The 23232-nt window shown below is 46.4% G+C and overlaps 2 protein-coding genes across 2 annotated transcripts in view; one reads left to right on the plus strand and one right to left on the minus strand.

The window, feature by feature from the left end:
• Nucleotides 1–648: 648 nt before the first annotated feature.
• On the minus strand, nt 649–21609 carry ttyh3a (tweety family member 3a). Its single transcript, XM_068704474.1, is given in 20 exon segments — nt 649–2904; nt 5711–5786; nt 6167–6340; nt 7724–7860; nt 8497–8589; nt 9410–9502; nt 10213–10268; nt 12773–12848; nt 13556–13628; nt 14515–14610; nt 15399–15432; nt 15435–15521; nt 15524–15589; nt 15592–15616; nt 15782–15893; nt 17584–17651; nt 17653–17734; nt 17736–17752; nt 20566–20737; nt 21139–21609. Coding segments are annotated over 19 exon segments (1599 nt in total). The 5' UTR covers nt 20692–20737; nt 21139–21609; the 3' UTR covers nt 649–2796.
• A 607-nt stretch (nt 21610–22216) lies between these two features.
• snx8a (sorting nexin 8a) overlaps nt 22217–23232 on the plus strand; it is a 10950-nt gene continuing 9934 nt past the window's right edge. The window contains exon 1 of the mRNA XM_068704475.1: nt 22217–22379. Within this exon, the coding sequence (XP_068560576.1) occupies nt 22374–22379 (6 nt within the window). The 5' untranslated portion in view covers nt 22217–22373. The remainder of the gene's footprint in view (nt 22380–23232) is intronic.

The following is a 23232-nucleotide window of genomic DNA, read 5'->3' on the forward strand; positions in this document are numbered from 1 at the left end:
CATCATACATGTTTTCTGTAGGAGAGATACTAGCACTATTGGCACCGCAAATATATTTACTTTATTCTGTATATTTGTTGATATTGTTCGTATTTAGCCTCGTTGAATCACTTCTTGCCGTCGCTTTAACCAAATTTCGTACTACACTCGTGGTGTTCTGATGATGTCAACAGTAATTGGATCTGTGTGGTTATCCTGGATCACCAGTGATCAGTGAAGCCAGGAAACGGCAAGAGAGACAGAATAAGTTCAATTTGCTTCGTCGTAGCAGATCCCAGATCATCTTCAGTGTCTCAGAGGGTCGGAGCCACTTCGATCAGGTCTCTCTTGTTAAATAGAAAATGTAATTTAAGAGACTTCCTGATTAACTTCAGGTTAAAAACACACAAAATGCAATAATAAAATCCTCCGGGCAGCATAACTGTATGATTCTAGTACAAAAAAAATGTGTTGGTATGGGTGAAACATCTTTCATGTGTATAACTGTATTGAATCCCTGGCTATTAATATTTAATATTTTGTATTATTTCCCTCTTAAAGAGATGCATCTTGTGTGTTTTATTGTGGTGAATGTGGCGACATCAGAGCAGTGCTGCCCCCTAGTGTCTGCTTCAGCTTTTACATCCAATAATCCAACGAGCAGGTCTCTACAGTTATGGTTGTTTAATTTTAAAACACAGCATTCAAGCTCAATATAACCACAGGTTTTACATGAACACATTTCAGAGATTGCAAAAATTATGTATAAAATAAAACAAAAAACAAAATTACATCTAGTGATTTTTTTTCCAGAAAAAAAACTCAAAGAAAAATTCAAATCTATTTACTGTATTCACATTAATGAAGCAACACATCGTGCTCGCTAGAGATTCTAAAATAAAAAAAAACTAAAAACAAATCAAATATAAAAAAAAAATGTGGAATAAGTTTTTTAAGAAATTGAAATTGAAATGTCAATCTCAGCCACTTTTTTTTTTTCCCTCCATTTGTAAATGTTTATAATCTGTACAACCGCCTTGCATTACAAACAACAAAGAGAATATGACTACTACCCAAAAACACAAAGACTGCGTCGTGTGTAATAATGTTTAAAGAGCGTAAATGATTTTGAAAAAAAAAAAAATAAAAAATAAAAAAGTCTCATTTGATTACAGGAGCAACCAGGAGAGGTCGACTTTACAAAGTGGCCTCAAGTTAAGACATTTAAAAAGATATTCAGAGAGTAAAAGAGTTGTGCTTCACTTGTTGGCACAGTCTAAAAACCATAAAGAATCACCTCTTGAACTGGTCACAATGCACATCTAGAAGAGAAGCAAGCAGGAGCACAAACATCTCGCTCCGCGTTTGAAGGATCGTCTCGTTTCGACAGGAAGTCAGCAGGTTTCCAGATTAGAGAGAGCGGAGTTATCTCGACCCCCTTCACAGCATCCTCTCTCTCTCTCTCTCTCTCTCTCATCCGCGTAGCTAGAAATGCTAAAACACATTTGTGAGACGCTGCATTGCCAATGCATTAAGACGATCTCTTCGTATGCAAACGGTCGCATAAACCTGCATTAAGATTCTTGTGAGAGGAGCTTCTGACTCTAAGCTGCTGCATTTGGTGGCAAAGATCAAGGATGTGTGTGTGTGTGTGTGTGTGTCTGTGTGTGTGTGTGGGGACAATTCCCCGTTCTGTTCAGAAAGATGAGGCTCAACAGGAACATGGAGAGAATAACAAGCAGTCTGGTGAAGAGGCATGTTGCAGAAGTCTCTGCTTCACCGTCGTCTACAAAGGGCTGTAAAAACTAAAAGACGTTCTTCCAGTAGTATAAAAACGTCTCGTCTTTGTTGAACTCACTTTTTCTATTTTTTTTTTTTTTTTGGGGGGGGATGAACGTCGTCATCCTGCTGAGACTCTTTTTTTTTTTGCCAAACAGCTGCATTTCCATCACGCAGCTCTTCTTTGTCCTCTCAGAGCATGTCACGATACAGTTCACAGCTTCACAAGTTACAGTCTTTTGCTGTAGAATAGTGGCTCATCAATGTATATGTGAAAAAAAAAAAAAAAAAAAAAGCCACAGGAAATAAGAATTGAAAAAAAAAAAAAAAAATCATACCTGCAAGACGTGCAATAATGCAGGAAAACTGGTCCCAGACGTCAGATTAAACACCAAAAAAAACAAGCCCATGTGTAATTTACAGTACGGTAACTTTAACTGGAGAGAGATGCAAATCTATACTCGATGATTCAAACACATCAACAGATCTGCACTTTAAAATTCCTCGAGCAGAGAGACTGTGCACCGTGAACTTAATCTAGTCTACGTGAGAAACGACGTCCACACGACAGTGGGTTCCTCCCACTGTGTGAGGCTTTAACCTCCCCCGCGTCCCGGAGACAGCGCAGTGCAGTACAGAACAAAATCAACAACCAGTAGTAGTCGGCGTTAGTCTACGAGCGCTTCCAGAGTCCACCGCAGCGCCTTGGTAGACGTGTCGCGGTGCGTTCACGTGTAAAAAGAAATAACAAGTCGGAGTGTAAAAGTCGGTTCGGGCTCCGTCGCATCAGAGCTGCAGATGAACTCATCGGGTCCCGTAAAGAGAAAACATCAGCCAAGGATTGTAATGACGGTATGAGCACTACGAGATTCATCAAGTTCTGCTTCAACTGAACAGCAAAAAAAAAAAAAGAAAGAAAATGCACATTTTGGTTTTTCCTGTTTGTAGTCAAGTGAGACGGCGGAGGAGGAGGAGGAGGAGCGACTGAAAGGTGAGAGGAACAAGAAGCGGCTGACTGGAGGTGAGGCTCCAGAGACGTCAGCGCTGCAGACGGGATGAGTCCAGCGGGGTCTGGTGAGCTGGAGGAGGGTCGGTGGGTTCTGGTCGGCTGGTGGCCAGGTACTTGGCCCGCATGCTGGAGGTGTACTGGGTTTAAAAAAAAAAGAAAAAAAAAAAGAAGAAGAAGAGAAAATGACAAGCGGAACCAAACACGACGAACGCTTTCACTCTTCTTTTTTCATTATTATATGACTGATAATAAAACGGATCAGTTCCAAACTGATTCAGAGCCTCAGTGCTTTGCTGAGCGAGAAGAAACCCTTCAGGTAAATAAAACATGAAACCCTCAACAGAGCAGAGACACAGAGTACCTCTCACACTAGTGCCTCCACACTGCTGGACTCTAAAGGGACGTGAAGTGACTCGTATACAGAGGACACCACAGAGGACCACCACATCAGACTACAAGGAGATGTGTAAATAAATACAGAACATTAAATTCTAGTTTCAATAATTTCACTTTTTTGACCTTTCGTGCACATTCAGAAACATTTAGGATGCACCCATGCTTTTTAGATTTAAGATACAGGCGATACAAGCACGGAAAAAAAAGGCTGCATTTCAAACTCAAGTGGAAACGCTACGCTGGTTGCTTTTCAGTCGTTAATATGTTTGTCTAGTGTTGGACAGCCTGTTGAGGATAAGACAACAAGACTCACCCTCGCGTGTTAAAGACAAATATGTAGAGCTGTAATTAAAGATCGTTTTCATCGTCATTCATTTCTGTTCTGCTGATAATAATAATAATACATCAGGTGGTCTTGTTTTGTCCAATTTCAGACGAGCGTTTTGAGACTCAATAACGTCTACGTTTCCACACAGACTGATGAACCCAAACACCCGTCAGCTTGAATGTGTTCAGTTCTAATCAGTAACGGCAGCGGAGCTCGTCAATCAGATCGCTCTGCGCCACACAATGCTGCAGCTGTGGGTAAAATAACGTCAGAAATCATAAAAAGTGGCACCTTAAAATGGTTGCTTTCTATGTTCCACACCCAATAACTGAATCCATAATGATTATAAAGATACAGGTGTGAAATATTTGACTCTTAAACCCCTCCCCCCCCCTCCATGAGTTCAATGTCAAACCCAAGAATCAAGACAGAGCAGATCCAGGTGATCAGTGGACCGTTTAACGCCGACTCATAGTTTACAATGAGCCTCAGGGAGGAGGTGGAGCCTCACATGTTCCTCCCAGTACAGCTGTGGTGCAGGGGGGACGGGGGGGACGGAGGGGACGGGGGAGACATGCAGCCCAGGGCCACAGGAAACAAAACGTCAGGTGGGACACCAGGTGGGACACTTAGCAAGAGTCAGGACATGGGGGGGAGGAGAGCAGGGGGGGGGGGGGGGGGGCCTGGTGGGACCTGCATAGAGGGTGAGCGGAGCTGGGAGTTTGGGAGGTGGCACAGAGGAGGAGCAGGCCAGCAGGTGGAGGAGGAGGCGGGCATGTTTAGTACCTGTTAGCAGATGAGGTTACCAAAACGATCTTGAACTCTCCGAAGGCTTTAACTGCCAGCTGTGACCGCTGTTACTGTCCGCGGCAGTCAAATACAACTGGATGGATACGCAGGAAAACGACAACAAAAAGAAAAAGAAAAAGAACGACAAGAAGAGAGTATAGAGAAGATACACAAAGCAGCTGTAGGTCCAGGCAGACACATGGCCACAGGGAGGGGGGGGGGGTCAGGTCGGGGGGGGGGGGTCCTCACACGTTTAAACTTAGTAACTTTTAACAAAGTCGCAATTATAGAGAGCTTCTTTCAGCATAACGTAGAGGATGATCACTAACTGATGACTTGGAGGGAAACAAAGAATCCGGCTCTCTGTCCTCCGCTTACTTCATTAAGATGATGCTTCAGTCCTCAGACCGTCATCAGGCAAAGTTCTCACACACTCACACACTCACACACACACACACACACACACACACACACACACACACACACACACACGCACAGGTTGCACCATACATGCGTATAAAGGCCATAAACAGCTGTTTGTCTGTGATGCGCCCGGTGAAGCTCTGAGGACATTCAAATTAGTCAAAATGACGGAGCGTGCAGGATTCTGTATTTTCTTTCCAACTTGTATCAAATAAAAGACAAGAAACAAAACACACTGCTATCTAATGAAAACACTGCTATCTAAGATAAATATAACGTCTGGTTTGACACCATCACATACTGATGCATGAAGGGAAATTCATCTTAGTTTCGCCTCCCTATCCATGGAAAAGGGTCGAGTGCAGAGCTGGATGAGACTCTCTGTGTGACTGTGTTTAGCAGGACGGACCCTCAAAGATCTCTCCAGATACTGGTCCCCCAACTGTCTCATCCCAGTACTACTACTACTACTACTACTACTCTAGTAGTAGTAGTACTGGGACCAGTACTTTACGATGGTTCAGGCAATATTAAGGCTGACCGTCGCTGATTGGTTAAACAGACACTGCGGCTGCTTCAACTTGTGTTCACAAAACAAGGAAGTACTGGGTGTTCTTAATATTCCTTTAACTTAAAAACAAAGTTAGTGTGTGTGTGTGTGTGTGTGTGTGTGTGTGTGTGAACGAGAGAGAGGAAGCGACGATGAGGAAAGGTTTTAAATGAGCATCAAACACACAGATTACTGTGGCGACAGAAGGATGACTCTTTATGATAACTTTCAAACACCGCCATTGTTTTTGAATTCTTTATTGGTCTAACTTGCCTAACCGTCACGGTTCTTTACGGTGTTGGAGTGCAGACGGGAACAGTTCCTAGTTTAGTCCTGATGTTGGTCCCTGGATCATGTGTAGAATAAGGGGCTGATGGTCACTCAGAGGTGTTCCTACAGCTCTCGTGTGGTTTTTGTTTTTTTTGTGTGTTTTGGTTACAGGAAATGCGACACTTACCGTGGGCGGAGGAGACTCTCGTCCTATCAGAGGCGTGTTCTCACAGCGAGAGTTCTGAAAGTTGGCGTTCTGAGCCCTGTTGAAAATCAAAACACACATCGAGATCAAACACAACAAGCTGAGAGGTGCATAAACCCCGACACGGCGCTTTAGAGATTACGAAACAATACGCCGCACACGAGAAACTCTCCACGTCAGCTTTCGGCGTACCGAGGCCCTAAAGACACAGAGATCGGGGGGGGGGGAGAATCCCCTCCCCCATGAGCCCGACTCATGAGGCAGCCGGCTTTGAGTTTCACAGGCTCCACAGCTGGAGAGCAACAGCTGCATCTGCCGTCCACTGCATGGCTTTCTATAGCAGAGCTTAGCTCCTCTCTCCAGAGTACATGAAGTATCTCATGTCAGCCACACAACCTTCACACCGTCACTTTAACTCCACATGAAGTGGTGACTTACATGTACTCGGTGACGGGCGCGTTGCTGACGGTGTGGGCGGCGGCGGGGATGGAGGTCTCGCTGCCGTAGCTGCTGCCACAGCTGTACAGGCTGGGCATGTGGACCCGGTACAGGTTGTCGTGGTTCTGCCTCCCCCCGTGGCTCAGGGACTCGTCCTCGCTGTCCTCCTCGTTCCTGCAAAACAGCACAGGGGTAAAAACCACCACCACCACCACCAGAGGGACCCCCTGTCCCGTCTGACTGATAACAAAAGGAGCAGGAAGAAGACACGTGGTCCCCTCCCCCCCCCCCCCCCCCCCCATCACTGCCTGAGGGGGAGAGAACCAGATGAATCCTCTGCTGCGTGAAGCAAAGACGACGCAGTCTTTCCCGCTGACCTTAATGGGACTGAACAAAAGATGGTAAAAATAGCCTCGTGTAATTGGATCAGGGTTTTTATTGCAGGAAAAATGAAAAAGCCCTAAATTAGCGTCGGGACGATAAATGGGTTGGTTCACGTCGTCACACAGAAGCAGAGCGAATCTGAGTCCAATGCATTCTTTTCAAACAAGGAGGCCCAATATGTGAGGTACAACAACAATGCACTCAAACACGGTGAAAACAGAGCAACAGCGACGTCATGGAGTCTGTCTCCCTCTAGTGGTCAAACCTCACAGTGACAGCTTCTCAAAGCAGAGCTAAGCCAAGAGCTCATAGAGATTCATTCAGTGCAATGAATGTACAACAACAGACTTATGTACCCAAGTGTGCATCAGAGAAAACGGATCAATTCTTAATAATAATAATAATAATAATCCAACAGTAGGTATGCTGACTCAGCATCATTATTAGTCTTCATATAATGCCAGACGGGGTCAAATGAATTAGACAGTAACACTGAACAAGCTTAGCAGGGACCACTGAGACAACACACTGGTAGCGTGTCAGCCTTTGTTTTACAACAGGAAGCACCAGCTGAGATCACACTGATGAACATGCCCTGCCCCCCCCCCCCCCCGATTGTTAGCAGGGATCAGTTAATTACGTGGCACAGCTGAGCAGACGGCTGCGTCCGGGAGACCACTTTCCTCGTAAACCTTATCTGCCGCAGACGAGGACGATCGGGGATGATTTTAACCCATCTGCTGCAGAAAGAGACACCGGGCCAGGCGGTGGTTACGATTTAGGCCAACTCGGCACAATTAGAGGGGGGGGGAGTGTAATAACGGGAAGCGATCTCTTTCAGGAAGCAGCTGGAGCCTTCTGGACGAGTCCCGGTGATGAAAACGGCCTGATTTATCCCAAATTACTTCTGGTTTTTCCTACTGCGAGTGCTGAAGAGGAATAGGAGGAATGCCATGAAACCATCATTTATTGATAGGCTTATGTTCCTAAATTATTTCTCACTGTATACGCAGTCCCCGCACACAAACTCTGCTTAAAAGCTTCTTTCTTTTTTTTTTTTGCGGTGGTGAGCTGAAGGGCGAGTGTGTGTGTGTGTGTGTGTGTGTGTGTGTGTGTGTGTGTGTGTGTGTGTGTGTGTGTGTGTGTGTGTGGCACCCGGGGTGGACGTCTCACCTCTTGCTGTGCCAGGTGTGAGGCACGCTGCAAACAATGGAGCTGAACATGAGAGCCGTGATGAAGGAGAAGAGCACGAGGTAGATGAGGCCCTCGAGTCCGTCGTAACACAGCCCCGTCATGGCCTGGACGTAGTCCTGCAACGAGGAGAGACACCACTGTTATGACGACATGAGGGACCAGGTCACGGTTTGCTTTAACAAAAACAAAACATCATTTGAGAAACACAAGGAGGAAAGAAAGCAAAAATGCTGAAGTAGTAAAAAAAAAAAAAAAAGGCTTCTAAGAATCTTTAAAATGCTTCTGCTGTGATTTCTCCTTTAAACTAGGTCAAACCAATGAGCTCATGGTTGGCAAACTCGAAGGAAGGCATTTGTCCAGGTTTGAAAAGAAGCACAACACCCGACAGTATCGCGACAGAGAATCTGCGTTCTGTATGCGGCGGCACGGCAGAAACTCCCAATTTTCATCGAGTAATAAGCGCCGTCGGAGCAGGAAGCAGGAAGCGCGTGTGAACTTGGGAGTTTGGAAGCCACTGAGGGACGATCAGAAACGGCACAAAGCCAGCATCGACCGGACTAAGAAGTCGCGTCCAGGACAGGCAAGCGTTATTGGTGGCGACAGGCGTAGTCGCGTGAAAAGGAAAAGGTTGCTTTTGTACGAGCGAGCTGCGCCACGAAGACGTCGCAGCTGATCAATCGACTCTACAGCGAGGACGGTTTGTAAGCCGCCTCCTCCTCCTCCTCCTCCTCCTCCTCCTCCTCCCTGCTCACCATGTGCAGGCTGCGACAGTCCACCAGGGCAGTGAGCTGATGGAGACTGATCTCTGTGGTGTTCAGGATCCCCTGGATCTCTTCTAAACTTCCCTGGAATAAAACAAAAACACACAATTAGACATTTTGAAACAGGCTTAACTTGAGTCTCGGATGCCAGAACCCCCCCCCCACCACCACCACCAAAAAAAAAAGAGCTTTTGAACTCTCATTATCTGCATTATAAAAATGTCACTAAGTAGTTTCCTGTCTGTCAATGGTTCAAGAATAGAAGACGCAAACATTTGCAAAAAAGAAGGAAGTGGGTGACGAGTAAATCAAAATTCTTTATCGGTGTCTTTCATCAACGTACAACAGAACACGGCAGCTCCAGCTGAACACGCAGATTTGACTGTACGATACATCTGAATAGACCCTTCCTCCAGCGGAAAACCCGTCCGATAGCCCCGATATAAACATTTCCGCAACCTCGGCACATTTCTACGCGTGGGCACGTGAAGTGAAAATATGCCCCTCTCTATCCCCCCCCCCCCAATGTCAGCCCTCGTTTGTGCCTCTGTCAACACGGCGTTAAGGACCGGCGCTGGGACAATACGCCAGTGTTGTATCGACGAGGACCGGTGAAAGCCTAAAGCGGCTCAACGGACATAATGCGGGTCCCAGGTGGGCCGTCAGCAGACCTTTATGTGGAGGCAGGTGCACTTCGCTCCTCTGCAGGTCGGTCCTGTGGTCCCGTTCACTGAGGGATTCTGTCGGTACAGGACAGCTTGTGGCCTGGTAGGGGGATGTGTGTGTGTGTGTGTGTGTGTGTGTGTGTGTGTGTGTGTGTGTGTGTGTGTGTGTGTGTGTGTGTGTGTACCCTGTAAATGTGGCATGTCTGGTAAAGAGCGGCGTGACGATGCTGGAAACATACCTGAGTTTGTTTGTACTCTCTGGTGGCAGAGCGCAGGAGTTCGGACACGTCGTCCTGCATCTCCACCAGCGCTTTGTGGCTCCCGGAGAGTTTCTGAAATCAAGTAGGAAGAATGTAGCAGCACAGCATCGCAAAAGTATTCCCACTACTTCACTCATCAGGGCCTCCGGTTGTTGTCTCCCTTTGTAGTCACCGTGGACGTGTAGCGAAAGCGTGCCGACGGCTCATAAGACGCGAGCTGAAAGGCTTCTATGTCGTATCTATAGCTTCCTTTTCTTTACCGTCGTACTAACAATAGACGGCCGGACTCCAGCAGCACTCAAGCTGTGACTTATTCATGTGGTGTGCTGAAGGAAGTCCATTAAAGCAAAAGTAAAGATGCACGGAAGAAAAGTGCCTGAATCCACGCACACGCACACGCGCACGCGCACACGCACACGCACACACACACACACACACACACACACACACACACACACACACACACACACACACACACACACACACACAGGAAGAGCTTCTCTGCATCACTTTTCCTGTTAGGAATTGTACTTATTACATGGAAAAACAGAGGCGGTGACTCATTGTTCCCGCTTGAAATCTCACCGATAACAGCTTCATATGCATCATACAGATTATATGTGAGGAATGCTGTTGCTGCTGAGATTTGAGTGTTATCACCGCCACATTAAAGCTCGGCATACACGGTACATTTCAGCCCGATTCTGACCCGATTTCTGAACCGCACGACTCATTTCAGAGCCCAACATGCAGAATCAAATGTAGCGATTTGAACCACAAACCTGCTGGAAGGGGTTCGTTCGTTCCAAACTGCAACTAAGGTAGTGCTGCAGGATGTCTGTGGGTGAAAAAGGACAGCAGCAACACAGTATGTCAGCAGAGTCACAGACGACAACCTGGAACCATTATCTTCAGTCTCACCGGATAAAACGCCTGAGATCAGCTAATTGCAGATACACCAGATCAGTGTCTATGGATATGTTGGCCGATAAGCAGCAAGGATTAGAACACACACACACACACACACACACACACACACACACACACACACACACACACACACACACACACACACACACACACACACACACACACACACACACACACACAGGACTAGAATGAGCACAGTGGTGTTAAATACCCCAATCAAAAGCTGCATTTTATTCATTTTATTATACTGAATCAAATCTTTGGATTTCTGCGTCTCTCAAGTCACGATGCATCGTGCCTCCCTCTTCCTCCACCGCCTTGTTGCTCGGCTAAAGAGGCCAACAGTCCGGTGGCGTTGCATTTTGTCGCGTTCCCCTCTCGCCTCGTTAGAGCTCGACCGCTTCTGGAACCGAGCTCCCGCTGAGCCGATCCCGAGCTCTGCGGTGAAATGTTCCAAACAGAACAAAGTTCACACGTGCTGTAACAGTATATACATGAGAGCGTATTTCCCATGATGCAGCAGCAACAAGAACACAAAGCCAGCGAGAGGCTGAGGTAAAAAAAAAAAAAACCTTCTTACTGCACAGAGGCTCCAGCTAAACAATCCCTCAAGAGCGCTTTAATCCTCTCTGGGCTTATTGTGAAAACTGCAACATGACCAAACCTGTGTTCTGTTCACAGAGCACCAGGAAGCAAAACCGGCTATAATTGAGGAATTTTTTTTTTGTGGGACTTTTCACACGCTGTTACGGCCCACTCGGGCTGCTAACCCACAGCAGTGAGTAGGATCGGATGAGGAATCCTCGCCGAGTGACTCAAAAGCGAAACGTCCACAAATACAAGCTGTGAGAACGCCGACCCGGCGCACGGAGAGAGAGTGACGTCGCAGGAGCCGCTTTCCCACGCAGCCGAGCGGACTTCCGGTACAGAGAAGTACAGATCAGGCTTCTTTTTCCACACATCCACACCCACACCCACCCACACCAACACCCACTCCCACCCACACCCACTCACACTCCAGTAACAACGACTTGAACACAACGTCTGTTTTACAATCGGATTGATTACCGGTGAGCTTCAGGCTACAAAAGCTTGTTTATTGGACAGAGATTTGGCTGCACTTTGCCAGGAAGAGGGAGTCCAAATAGGATATTTTGTTATCAAGCAGATGTTTTAGAGCTTAGAATGAATACATACTTAAAAATAGATGTTTTGAGTATTGATAGAGTTGGTTCGGGAGAACTCCTGCATCATTATCATGATTTTTTTTTTTTTGTCACTGCTGCTGCTATCAAGTGTTTTTCTGCTACGCGACACAGCGCTCAGATGGACTCTCCGTGTGTCCGACAGAATGGTGCAACGAGGAGAAAGCAGAGGAATGAAAAATAACAACGAGGGTCGTTGGAGTGATGAAAATATACCAGTTATGAAGCGGAGGAAAAGCAATAAATCTGCCGTTATAATAACACACTTATTGCTATCTGGAGATTTGTCTGCTGTTCTTTCAGAGAGGCATGAGCTGTAAAGGGAAAATATACAACTGAGCAAGATGTTCCCTCTCTAAAGTAATGTAAAATATGTTTCCTTTGTGTGCAATATTTCCATAATAGAATCAAACATAATTTCAAAATATAAAAAAAGACTTCTTTCAACGGTTGAACATGTGTTACAGGGGTTAAAAATAGAAGAGAAAAAAAAAAAAACGCCATTCTGCACAAATCAGCCCCGGAGCCAAACGCAGCAGAACACCGTTTAGTGCAAAAGAGGAAGTTGGTGCTCGACGCAGCATTCACAGCCGACGCTCTGGCTTTCTGTCCCGATTAACCCAACGCTTGGTTGGTGCATTAAGAAGTCGCCACGATCTAGAGAGGAGAGCGGGAAGAAGACGCACGCAGGAAGTCCTTGTCCGTTTTTTTCAAAAAAAAATTTATTTCACAGACTGAGGATGTAGGAAACATATTGTGTCTTTGATCCTCTTCTCCACTGCTCTTATCTCCCTCACGCACAGCCGAGGCGCTCATCATGTCTCCCCCCCCCCCCCCCCCCCCCCCCCGTCACGGGACAGATTGGGGTAATTACTAAGCGGAGATGTGTTAGAGGCTTCTGTACTGCGCATAAAAAGGCAGCTCATCCCCCCCCCCCCCCCCCCCCCCCCCGCCGCCGCCGCCGCAGATGTGGCAGTCATTTGTGGGAGACTTTTTATGGGCCGTGGACAACATGGAACAATGCCGCCTCACTGCTGCACCATAATCAGAAGCATTGAGAGCAGGAAGGGGAGAGGGGGGAGAGGGGGGGGAGGAGATTAAACAACTCCGGCTAAAGTGTCCTCTTCAGCGCGAGATGGCTAATATTCACCATTTCAGAAGAGGTCTCATTCCACCACCGTGAGTGAAACTGGTGTGTTATTCATACCTTGGTTGATGACGCCGTACTGGTCTGCCACTTTGGTCACGTACGTGTCAGGAGAAGCGCAGAAGTCACTGGAGGTCTAGAAAGACAAAACAAGAACAACACCGTCACGTCGGATGGAGCGAGGGAGCGGTTGACGGCAGGCTTTTAAATCTACATCTTAACGACGTGACGATAAAGTCGGTTTTTTTTGTCCTCCGTACAGCAGCCGAATTAACCGCTTTGGTCTTGTTTGAACAACGGCCGCAAGAGTACGGCGACAATGTTAATCCCAGTCGTTTTACTCGACGGGAAAAATGTAAAAACCTTGGAATCGTGATGGAAGCAAATACGACAACTCAGGAGTTATTCAGCGTAAAATCCCTCCTCCACTGAAAAATGTGTTTTTTGCTTTGTTCCGTCACTTTGGTGTTTGAGCTTCACTGTGCAGATTACGCAATTTACACAAGTGCGATGAGGAAACGTGAGATCGGGCTTTTCACAGAAGTAGGAGGCAAACTGTACAGGTTAATAACCGCCTTGCTTTACATCATACAGGTGTTTCTATTCGCCACATTTCATCGACCTCTCCACCCTTCAGCTCTCCAGATTAAGCGAAAAATAAAACGTCCCTCTAAGGCCACATTCTGCAGTCCTTGGCTGAGCGAGCGCACACACACACACACACACACACACACACACACACACACACACACACACAAAATCGTGTTACCCGATTATACGTAATGAACTGTGCAGCTCTACCCCCGAAAAAACACAGGATCACGCTCCGGTGGAGACACTTACCGCTGAGATGGCCAACTCCAGCCCCAGGGAGACCCAGCTGATCACCAGAGCGACTACGCCAAACAAGCACACCCTGGGGGGGGCGGGAGGAAGAGGGGGGGGGGGGGGGGGGAGAAGTTAAGTACCTTTAACCTGCAGTGTTACAGCAATACCATTCATCGGTACAGTGGAGCAGGAGACGTGTTTAAGCTGATCACGGTGGTCCTCGAGTACGCGTCCAGACCTCTGATGCGTCACAGCGGAGCAGTAAACACTAACCTCACGTCAACAAACGAGCGCTGTGTCGACGTCGTGAACGTTGAGGTTGAACTACGGTGAAGGAGAAAGTAGAGCTCTGACAAAAAGGAGATCGGTCGGCCCATCAACAGATTATATTAACTATTATTAATTACGTTTAAACGCGGCTTGAAAATGATGTGTAATGTGTGGAACGGGGGGGGAAAACAAACTACTTGTTGAATTCCCGTAGAAGATTATAAAATCATAAATGAAGCATTTTTATGACTATTTTAACGTACTATGTGGGATGTATTTGATTACCTATTTGCCCTGATCCAGCAGTAAAAAGGAAAGGCTGAGCGGTCTAAGTGCTCTCATTTTCTTTAGCAGACTTTAGAGCATTTACACTATTATTTTTAGTGCCTATAAAATGCAAGTAGACTTCTTTTTTTTTTTTTTTTTAAATCGCTGCTCTATTGAATATACAAAAGATTTAAGGGGAAAGCTGCAGATTTAAGTGAGTCATTAAGTGTCATTAACAAAAAAAAAAAAAAATACTGAGGCTATCAGGGTCAATGACGCCGGAAGAACGGCGCCGGGGGGCCGATATCTTTATGGGGCATAAATTCATCCCGACTAAACGGTGATGACAAGGTGAGCCGTGATGGGTGGAAGGCTTCGTGTAAATGTATTACCAGCTAAAATAATCTCCCAGAATGATCGGACGCGATGAGACTCACCCTATGAGCGTTGCCTTGGAGTTGCGTATGAGGCCGAACAGCACCAGGAGGCAGATGAGGACGTCGAACAGTAGCAGGCCTATGTAGCCCAGCCACCTGTGAGGACACACGTCGTTAAGAACAGATGGCCAACAGGGGAGCACGGCACACCAGCTCCTAAATATATATTTATATATAGAGAGCTCAATCTTTAGAGCAAGCGCCATAATCTCTCCGCTCATAAATTCTAATATAATAAACAGTTAACGAGACAAATGTGTTCATAAACAGGAGTAATTTATCTATAGACTGTTCAAAAGGATGCAAAAGAGATTAGTACAGAGACCCTTTCACATCGTCTTCCTGATATCGTTATTATGAAAATATTAATTCTTTAGACGGCATAATTGCAACCCCTCATTTTGCATTTAAAATAGGCATCTCATAATGTCTGCTTTGAGTCTCGTGAGTGAAAAACATCGAGTCACTTGTTTACTTATAATTTTAGGCATAGAGAAGTCGACATTACAACTCTTCTTTGTTTTCTACCAACTCAAAGCAGGTTTGTGGTTCCTCGACTCGGTCTTTGTTGTCTTTGTCGCATCTGCTTCATAATTCACACTCAAGAGACTTTCATATAGAAACGGATCTAACAGAGCCTCGGGCCAACATCGTGTTGCCGGGGAAAGAGAGCGGGTAACTTTAAACATGTGAGCTCAGAGAAAGGCGTGAACGAGTGAGAGTCTGCACTGAGCGTCTCATAAGGAGAAGAAGCAACATGAATCTGTTGTTGTCTGCGTTTGCTCACTGCTGCTGCCACTCCTTACTCTACAGCATCAGACAGGGGCTGAATCTGTAATGTGTTGCATTGTGGGTCTCTTTCGTTTGCTCTACCGCGGCCTCACCTGTACCAGTCGTACAGCTCGACGGTGGCGGCAGCTCCTCCAGGGAGATGTCGGCTCTTTCCCAGAAGGGGATCTCCACCATCTGCCTGACCAGCTCGTCCAGCTGGCCCTGCAGCTTCTGATGATGGACAGGTAGTCGGCGTGCTGCGCGTACTGGCCCTCGAGCTGCTGCAGAGTGTTTTCTACCGTCTGTTCAGTGAGGATGTGCTGTCGTACACCTAGAGCCGGAGCAGGACAAACAAGGACACGGTGCTGAGAGAAGAATGGTGATTCACTATTCTGCTGGTGGGGGGGGGTAACCAGGGGGTAAACCAGCGATGCTCGTGGCAGACGGGCGATGAATTATTAAACACGTTGGTGGAATTTGCGCCCTCGGGTCTTACCAGCGTCTCCACTCCAGTGATTGTGCGGTTAGCGTGGCGCAGCGAATACGTCAGCCGGTTCACTCCATCGCAGGTCTCGCCGTTCCCATAGAAACCGACGGCGATGCCAGCGCTGAGGGGAGACAAAAGGGAAGGAAGGGGGGGTGGAGGAGACAGGGGGTGGGTGAGGAGAGGAGGGATCAGCCAAAAGAGAGCCAGAGAGGAGGCAGAGGAGAGAGGCGTGTGAACTCAGCATTAACCCTGTCGGCTCAGACGCCAGTCAACAGGCTCCTTTCAGCTGCAGCAGAAAGAGCCCATACAGAACCATGGAAACACTCAGGAATGGACCAGCTATGCCCCACCATACCCCACCACCACCACCCCCACCACACACGGCTGACAAAGGCCGTACTGAGGCGGGGGGGGGGGGGGGTCGGCTCTGGTTCGAGCGCACAGACGGGCCTCAGGTGGGCAGAGAGACAGTTCCGGCGACGGCATGGGAAACCCGTTTCTACAGGTGCGTCAACCGAAAGTAAATAAAATGTTCCGACAAGTCATCTGTGTGATCCTCTGTCCTGATACACGTGAGAGAGGAGAAGCTTTTCACAGCTTTGTGTGTTTCAGTGGACAACAAAAATAAACTCCCTTTTCTGATCCCTGAGATGCAATTTGAAGCAAGAGCCGATCTCTCACCCCCCCCCCCCCCCTCCTCTTCCTGTAACAGAGTGGATTTTATCAAGTGGCACGACGATGACGACGATGATGATGATAAACGAATCACTACAAGCTGAAGTCGGACCAAGTGGAAGCTAACAGCACTCAGTGAATCAATGGGTTTTCTCCGCTTCCTGGAGGGCTGCTAATCTCTTCCTCTCACACTCTGCAGTGTGGAAAAGGTGAACCCCCCCCCCCCCCCCCTCGCTTTGATGATATGAATGTTGTTGGTATCGGTGCAGTGCTGCTTTGTGCAATGACTCAAAAGCTCGCTCAAAAAGAACAAAAGCAAAGCAAAGAAATAAAGGATCTCTCCGAAACGGGTTTTCCTGTTTTCACTCAAACACACTTAAGCAGATGCAGCGATTGTGATGCGGCTCTTGTACTCAACGGGGTCCCAGAGGCTCTTTGTGCTGCTCTGAATCGGCCGGGATGGCAAAACAGGAAACCAACGCGGAGCTCAGCGATCCAGACGGACCAGTTCAGCACCGTCCTACTTCAAAACTACATATTACAAAACATAAAGTGACGTTTATAGTAACGCCGTCGCCTTTTGTGCTTTTAAGCGTGCCGCACGCAGACGAATGTAATTTCCCACAGCACTACTGGAACAATCCCCACTGTGACTTCTACGAGCCCACATGAATATGTATTCAGCAGTTTTCATTAAAAAAATTCCAATTAAGTTTATAACTTTACTTGTTTATCAATGCAATTTGTGGCCGTCAGCCTGAGTGTGAGTCTGGCTATAGATGCTCAGTTTGGGGGAAATGAAGTCCTTTAATTTCACCAATGCTTCATTTTATGTGTTGAATTATAAAGCATATTTGTCTTTTATTGAGCGACGTTTCAACCCTCTGCTGTTAGTTGGTCTGGTCTTTCCATGGTGTTTACTGCTGACCACATCATCCACATATGATTTGCATATTCAGCTGCGATTGGTCAGCTGACCGGTGCTTCTTGCCTCTTCGTCTCTGGCGTGTGAACGCAAAAGCGGCGAGCGGCGACGGTACAACCGTGAATGCATCTTTAAAATGACTCGCTCCAGAGATGTAGATACGTTTCCAGGGTTACAAAGAAAAAAAACACACGTCCTGAATCATTCTCACCTGCAGACGAGCGTCGCGATGATGACGCACCACGCCGTGCAGCAGCAGTCGGCGTTGGGCCGGTCCCTCGTTTTTGCTCCGCCGGCAGCACAGACAGATGGAGTAGATGAGCAGGAACAGGAGGTCAGGGCCAGACAGGCCAGCGCACACCTCCCAGCAACAGGATGGACTGTGGACAGAGGGACGGGTTTATGGACACTTCACCGATAGCACTTTCACGTCAATAACGGTGGAGATAATGGGCCCACAGAGAAGAAGAGCACAGAGCTCCAAATGCAGAATATATTACACTCTTAGCTTTAATAAATGCATTACACGTCTTCCTCTTTGTCCTGAATTAAACTGAGTGCAGGTGTTCACAACATCTGTACAGAAAGATGGAAAAAAGATGCTCGATGTACTCGATGTCGTACGGAACAGTCGTTAATAACGTGCTCATAATCGTGGGAAAGGAGACAACAAAAACAATCTATGAAGTGATAGAGTATCGAAGAGAATTTAACAGATAAATACTTCCGGAAAAACAGCCATCATGGGCTGTATATTCCAACTATAACACATAAATATTACAACACGACGCAGTAGAGCGACGTACTGTTACTATCATAGAGAAACCTCCTATGTAGGTCAGACAGCCTTCCTTCCTTTGAACCGACCCTGTGAACAAACGACAGACTGGATGATCACACATACGCAAACACCAGTGAACACGTTGCTCCGCTCCGTTCAACCAAACAAAGCTCACCGAGCGCCACAGCGATCCAGGAGCACGGCCAAAACATGGATATTATATTGATGTCACGATATGAGATTCTGGATATTGTAACATGGCATTAGTGATGTCCTGTACTGGTTTTAAAGGCAGCAGTACAGCACAGGGGATGCTATTGTCTGACTGTTTTAGCTGCTCTATTATTAGCCTTTTACCCGCTTAGTCATCATATCCACATTACTGATGATTATTTATCACAAATCACATCGGTTTAAATATGTTGTGAAAGCATCAATAGTTAACCCTAACACATCGCCGCAACATCAATATCCACATCGAGGTTTTTGGACTAAAATATTGTGATATTTCATTTCCTCCATATCTTCAAACTACCCAGGAGTTAAACTATAAGCGTGCTGCATGTTACTTTTGGTGCATTGCTGCTACAGCCCGTGATCATAAGTGTGATAATAAGTGTGCTTAATAACCACCTCTTATGTTTTGTTCTTGATGAGATAACGGTGTGAAGGGGAGTGACGCAATGTGCTCCGACAGCCGTTTCACCTGCATTTCATTCACACCCCCCCCCCCCCCCGAATGTCCTCGTCCTTTAAACGGCAACGTTGTTACATTGACGTTGTTACTTCCAGCTGTGCACACTGAGTGCCAAACAGCTGCAGCCATTCTGCAGCCAATCAACCCTTCCTGCATCCTACCAGGAAAAAAAAAGAAGAAGAAAAAAAAAGGCTCCCGGTTAGACTTCAGAGAGCCCGGACAAACGCGTACAATGAAGTCGTAAAATGACACATTCAGTAAACGGACTCCGTGGACACTTCAGGGGAACGGTACGTTTTGTCTGAACTAGACCTGACAGCAAAACATCTGACACCTACACAGGTCAGTCAAAGTGAAGCGAGGATTTGGAGCGTTACACACCTGAGATTACTTTCATTTTCAAACCTGAATGTCTGTACAAGCTTCAACACATCCCCCTCCCCGCCCCCCCGCTGACGATGATGCACGTCTGGATGGATCTCGTCTTCCTGTTTCTCAGGAGCGATGATTCACTTCTGCTGTTCGTGAATCACACCGGCGCTGTGAAATGGACGGACCACTCTCTTATGTCTTCCGACCAAGTCTGCAATTCCTCCCTTGTGTTTGAAAAAAAAAACGCCCCTCTGTCCTCAGAAGTCTATGAAGCTGTAAGGCCACACACTCAACCACCAGTGTCTCTGAGCCTGTTAAAAACCCACAGCGCCACAGAAGAGCTGGCAACGATGCAAAGTCCATTAGTAACTCAATTAAAAGACAACCGTAATTATTTTAGGGTCAAAGTGATGGTGACACTTTTATCTCTTCATCACGCCCCCATGATGAATTAAACAACCTCTCCTCAGACGAGACGGCAGATTAACTTAGTCGAACCGTTGACTCAGCAGTTTCCACAGAATCTCTTTGGAGGATTTGCAGGATTTGTCGGATTTCTTTGTTCAGCAGAAAGGGTTAATCTGAAGTTAACGCTGCGCCATCTGACACAATCGGAGATTCTGTTTTTTTCAAAACAGGAAACACGTGCACGAGTCATTTCACCGGATCCCGTGGGTCAAAGCTAACAGGTGGGAATTCTGAGAGGCAAAACCTGCACACCAACGACATCTGCATCAATGATAATATGCTAAACACCTAAAAAAAAACTACAAAAAAGCATCACTTGACCTAATGTAGAGAGTCTCTTTAATATTAAACTCGTGAACACGTGCCCTGCTGCTCTCCCCTCCCCCCGGGCTCAGCTGATCGTCAGCCTCTACAGTCTACTTATGGACCTCTGCTACCATGAACTCTTTAATCCACACATCTTGAGGAGTTACGGTTGTCTGTGAAGCTCCTTCAGAGTCCACATGCCCCTTATATCGTATAATACTACAGGTTGTAATTATATATTGACTAAATGTAAAGTACATGGTGGTTTAGGTCAACTAAAGTGGCTGGGATCACACTACACGACGCCCAGCTGGTTGATGTCTGTCAAAGGTCAAGACGTGGACAGAACAGCTACACACAGATGGTGACATGGATCACAAGGTGAAGAGGGTGAACAGGTGCAAACAGATCATCTGTCACCGACAAAACACCGAGACATTTTAACTTCAATACAAAGGCTGCAGACCTGCAGAAAGTCGCATCGTCCTGCTCCAGAATGTGGAGGATAGATTCATCTTAAACACTGAACACTGAGAATAAACATTTGGGTCAGTGAGGGTTTATCTTACCTGTTGATACGTCCAGTCCTCCGGTCGGAAATCACTGCTCGTTTGCTCGAACATCAAGTTGAAATGTGGAAGTCTGTGTAGCACGTTCACCCACCATGGTGGAGAGTAGCTCACCACCGCTGCCATGGCGAGCTAACGTCACCGGGGATCCACGCAGAGAGGATGCTAGAAGCTGTGAACACACAGAGAGAGGAGAATCCACTTCACCGAGTCCGTCTGTGTCCGAGATGTAATGTCGATAAACACGGTATAAGTAACATTAAAGTGTTATTTTGACTGTGCCCATCAATAAAAAAGATCGAATTGTTCGTCTAAAGGGATATAGACATTTAAAACTTGCCATATTAGTTTAAATAAATTAGTATTAACAATTACGACCAGGACAACAACGCGCTAACTCCACAAACACTGATGTAATGTGGTAGCTAGTTAGCTTACCAACAGTAACTAGTAGCTAACGCTAGCTTTAACGTTAGGTGGTAGCTAGTTAGCTCGCTAACATTAACTAGTAGCTATAACGCTAGCTTTAACGTTAACCCGAAGCTATTTAGCTCGTTAAACACGTCAACTTACGCTCAATGTTGCATCGCTGACTGGGGTCCTGTTGTAATGTTAGATGTAAACTCCCGAGTGCACGTGATCCATTGAGATGTCGTTTAAAAAATAAGGAGGTTTTTTTTAAGAGCTAGTTATACCCGTAATGTAGCTTAGCGTTAACTCGGCTAACGTTAGCCGGTTTAGCTGCCCAGGTTAGTTCAGTCCGCTGAGACTCGGAGGAGAAACACAAGAAGAAGAAGTCTCTTTTGTTCCCCTTGTCATTCTGGTCGGCGGTTGATTACATCCTGTTTTTGTTTAGTTCGTTATTCCTCGGTTCCTCTCTTCTTGCGGTTTTATTCCACTTCTACCGATCAGACAAGAGAAACCTCCATCCAGTTACTGAACGCAGAGAGAGAGAAAGAGAGAGAGAGAGAGACTGGAGCCAAACACGGCGACTGTTCACGACATTCACCCAGCTGGCAGTTCACCCGGCCCGGCCCGCACACAGCCCACCTCACCGGCACAAAACTGACCCAACAGCGCCCCCCAGAGGCCCAGAGGCGCCATCGTGTCGCGCTGATGAGAGATTCAAGTAGCGTCGGAAATATTACAACTGCTTATAGACGTGAATTCAACCAAGACTGCTGTGATTTCTGAGATTTGACAGCACCTAAAGCATATATCCCTCATCTCAACCAAAATGACGTGCATAAGAAACCATACCGGGTTCATTTGTATTGCTGTGCCACTTCATATCTGCAAATACTCTGACTGTGGCATTTAATTATTGTATTTTCGACATTAGAAATAAAAGGTGCTGAAACATACGAGGAGCATTTGAAGGCAACGTTAGTTATTCGGCTGAGTTTCAAGAATGTCGAATATAAAATCAAACTAAAATATTGTGCAAAAGTGAAACCAGGAAACAAAAAGGTTGTCAATAACACGATATTTCTCAGATTATTTGGTGTAATGACTGCACGAACAGAGCAGCTGTTTAAGCTGCTTCGACCTAAACTCATGCACCAGCGCTTCTCCGCCTCTTAAAACTACTTAAACATTGAGATCACTGTGTGAAACGCCATGCTCGTGAGCTGCCCGTGCTTTCCGTTTAAAGTGTCAGTTTATATTGCCCCACTCCGCACTTGGACTTTAACCAGCGCCCACTACAACTTTAAGAAATAAATGACTTGTTTTTCCTTTTCTGCAGGAAATCACATGGAGGTGCTCTTGCGCTCACATGACAGTGTGAGCGATGGCAGGAGAGATCAATGAAGGTATAGTGCGAGAACTTCTTACGCTCTTCTTAACGCATTGTTGCCAAATCCTTTCCCTAATCACGTTGTTGCTGTTGTTGTTGTGTTTGGCGTTGTTGTGTTTGGGCGTTGCGGTGTCAAAGCCAGTCGAAACTATTTTGTACTCGATGTTTTTTTTAAAAACGTGGATAATCCTGTTCGCTGAGGGCGCGATGGGAGCGAACCGATGAGAACTTTTGGGTACATAAAGATCTCAAAATGACGTTGCTCCATCTTAAAACCCTCCACGGGTGGTTGACGTTATTTCGATTCGCCTGTTTTCTGTTTTCTTGATACTCGATGACCCACAGTAAGAATAACAATAACTGCTACAGATAATACCGGGGGAGAAAAGGGTTTATGAAAGTTTTGATGCGTTTTTTTTTCCCCCCTGCCACGTGAAAAAAAGGGGCATTGCAGTACTTTAGCAGCATATTATAACTCAGATTGCATATCTTCATTTTATCTGCTTTCCACTGTAAAGCTATGATAAGGTTGAATCTACACCTTTTTTTTTTTAAACTATCAGAGCAAAACTGTACAATCTGTTTTGGGACAATCTAAAGTCATGTGATGGGAAATGAAACGAGCTGTCCTATAAAAGGTGATAAGAGGGCCTTAGCCTCAGTATTGAGTGCCGCTGATGTAAAGTATGACCCTAAAGTTAAAGGGCGGGCGTTATCCGGGGGTTTGCTGCAGATCAAATATGTCCTCACACTTGGGAAGTTGTGATGCCATGTAGGTGTTGTTCCTCTTTTAGGCTCAGTTCCTGCCTATTACAGGGAAGTATATGAGGCCATCCGCTGTAGGACGGATGAGAGAGTGCAGGTTGAAG

The sequence above is a fragment of the Cebidichthys violaceus genome, unplaced genomic scaffold (genome assembly GCF_023349555.1).
Source record: "Cebidichthys violaceus isolate CVI_PGR_0920_01 unplaced genomic scaffold, fCebVio1.0.p SCAF_92, whole genome shotgun sequence".
Taxonomy (NCBI): Eukaryota; Metazoa; Chordata; class Actinopteri; order Perciformes; family Stichaeidae; genus Cebidichthys; species Cebidichthys violaceus.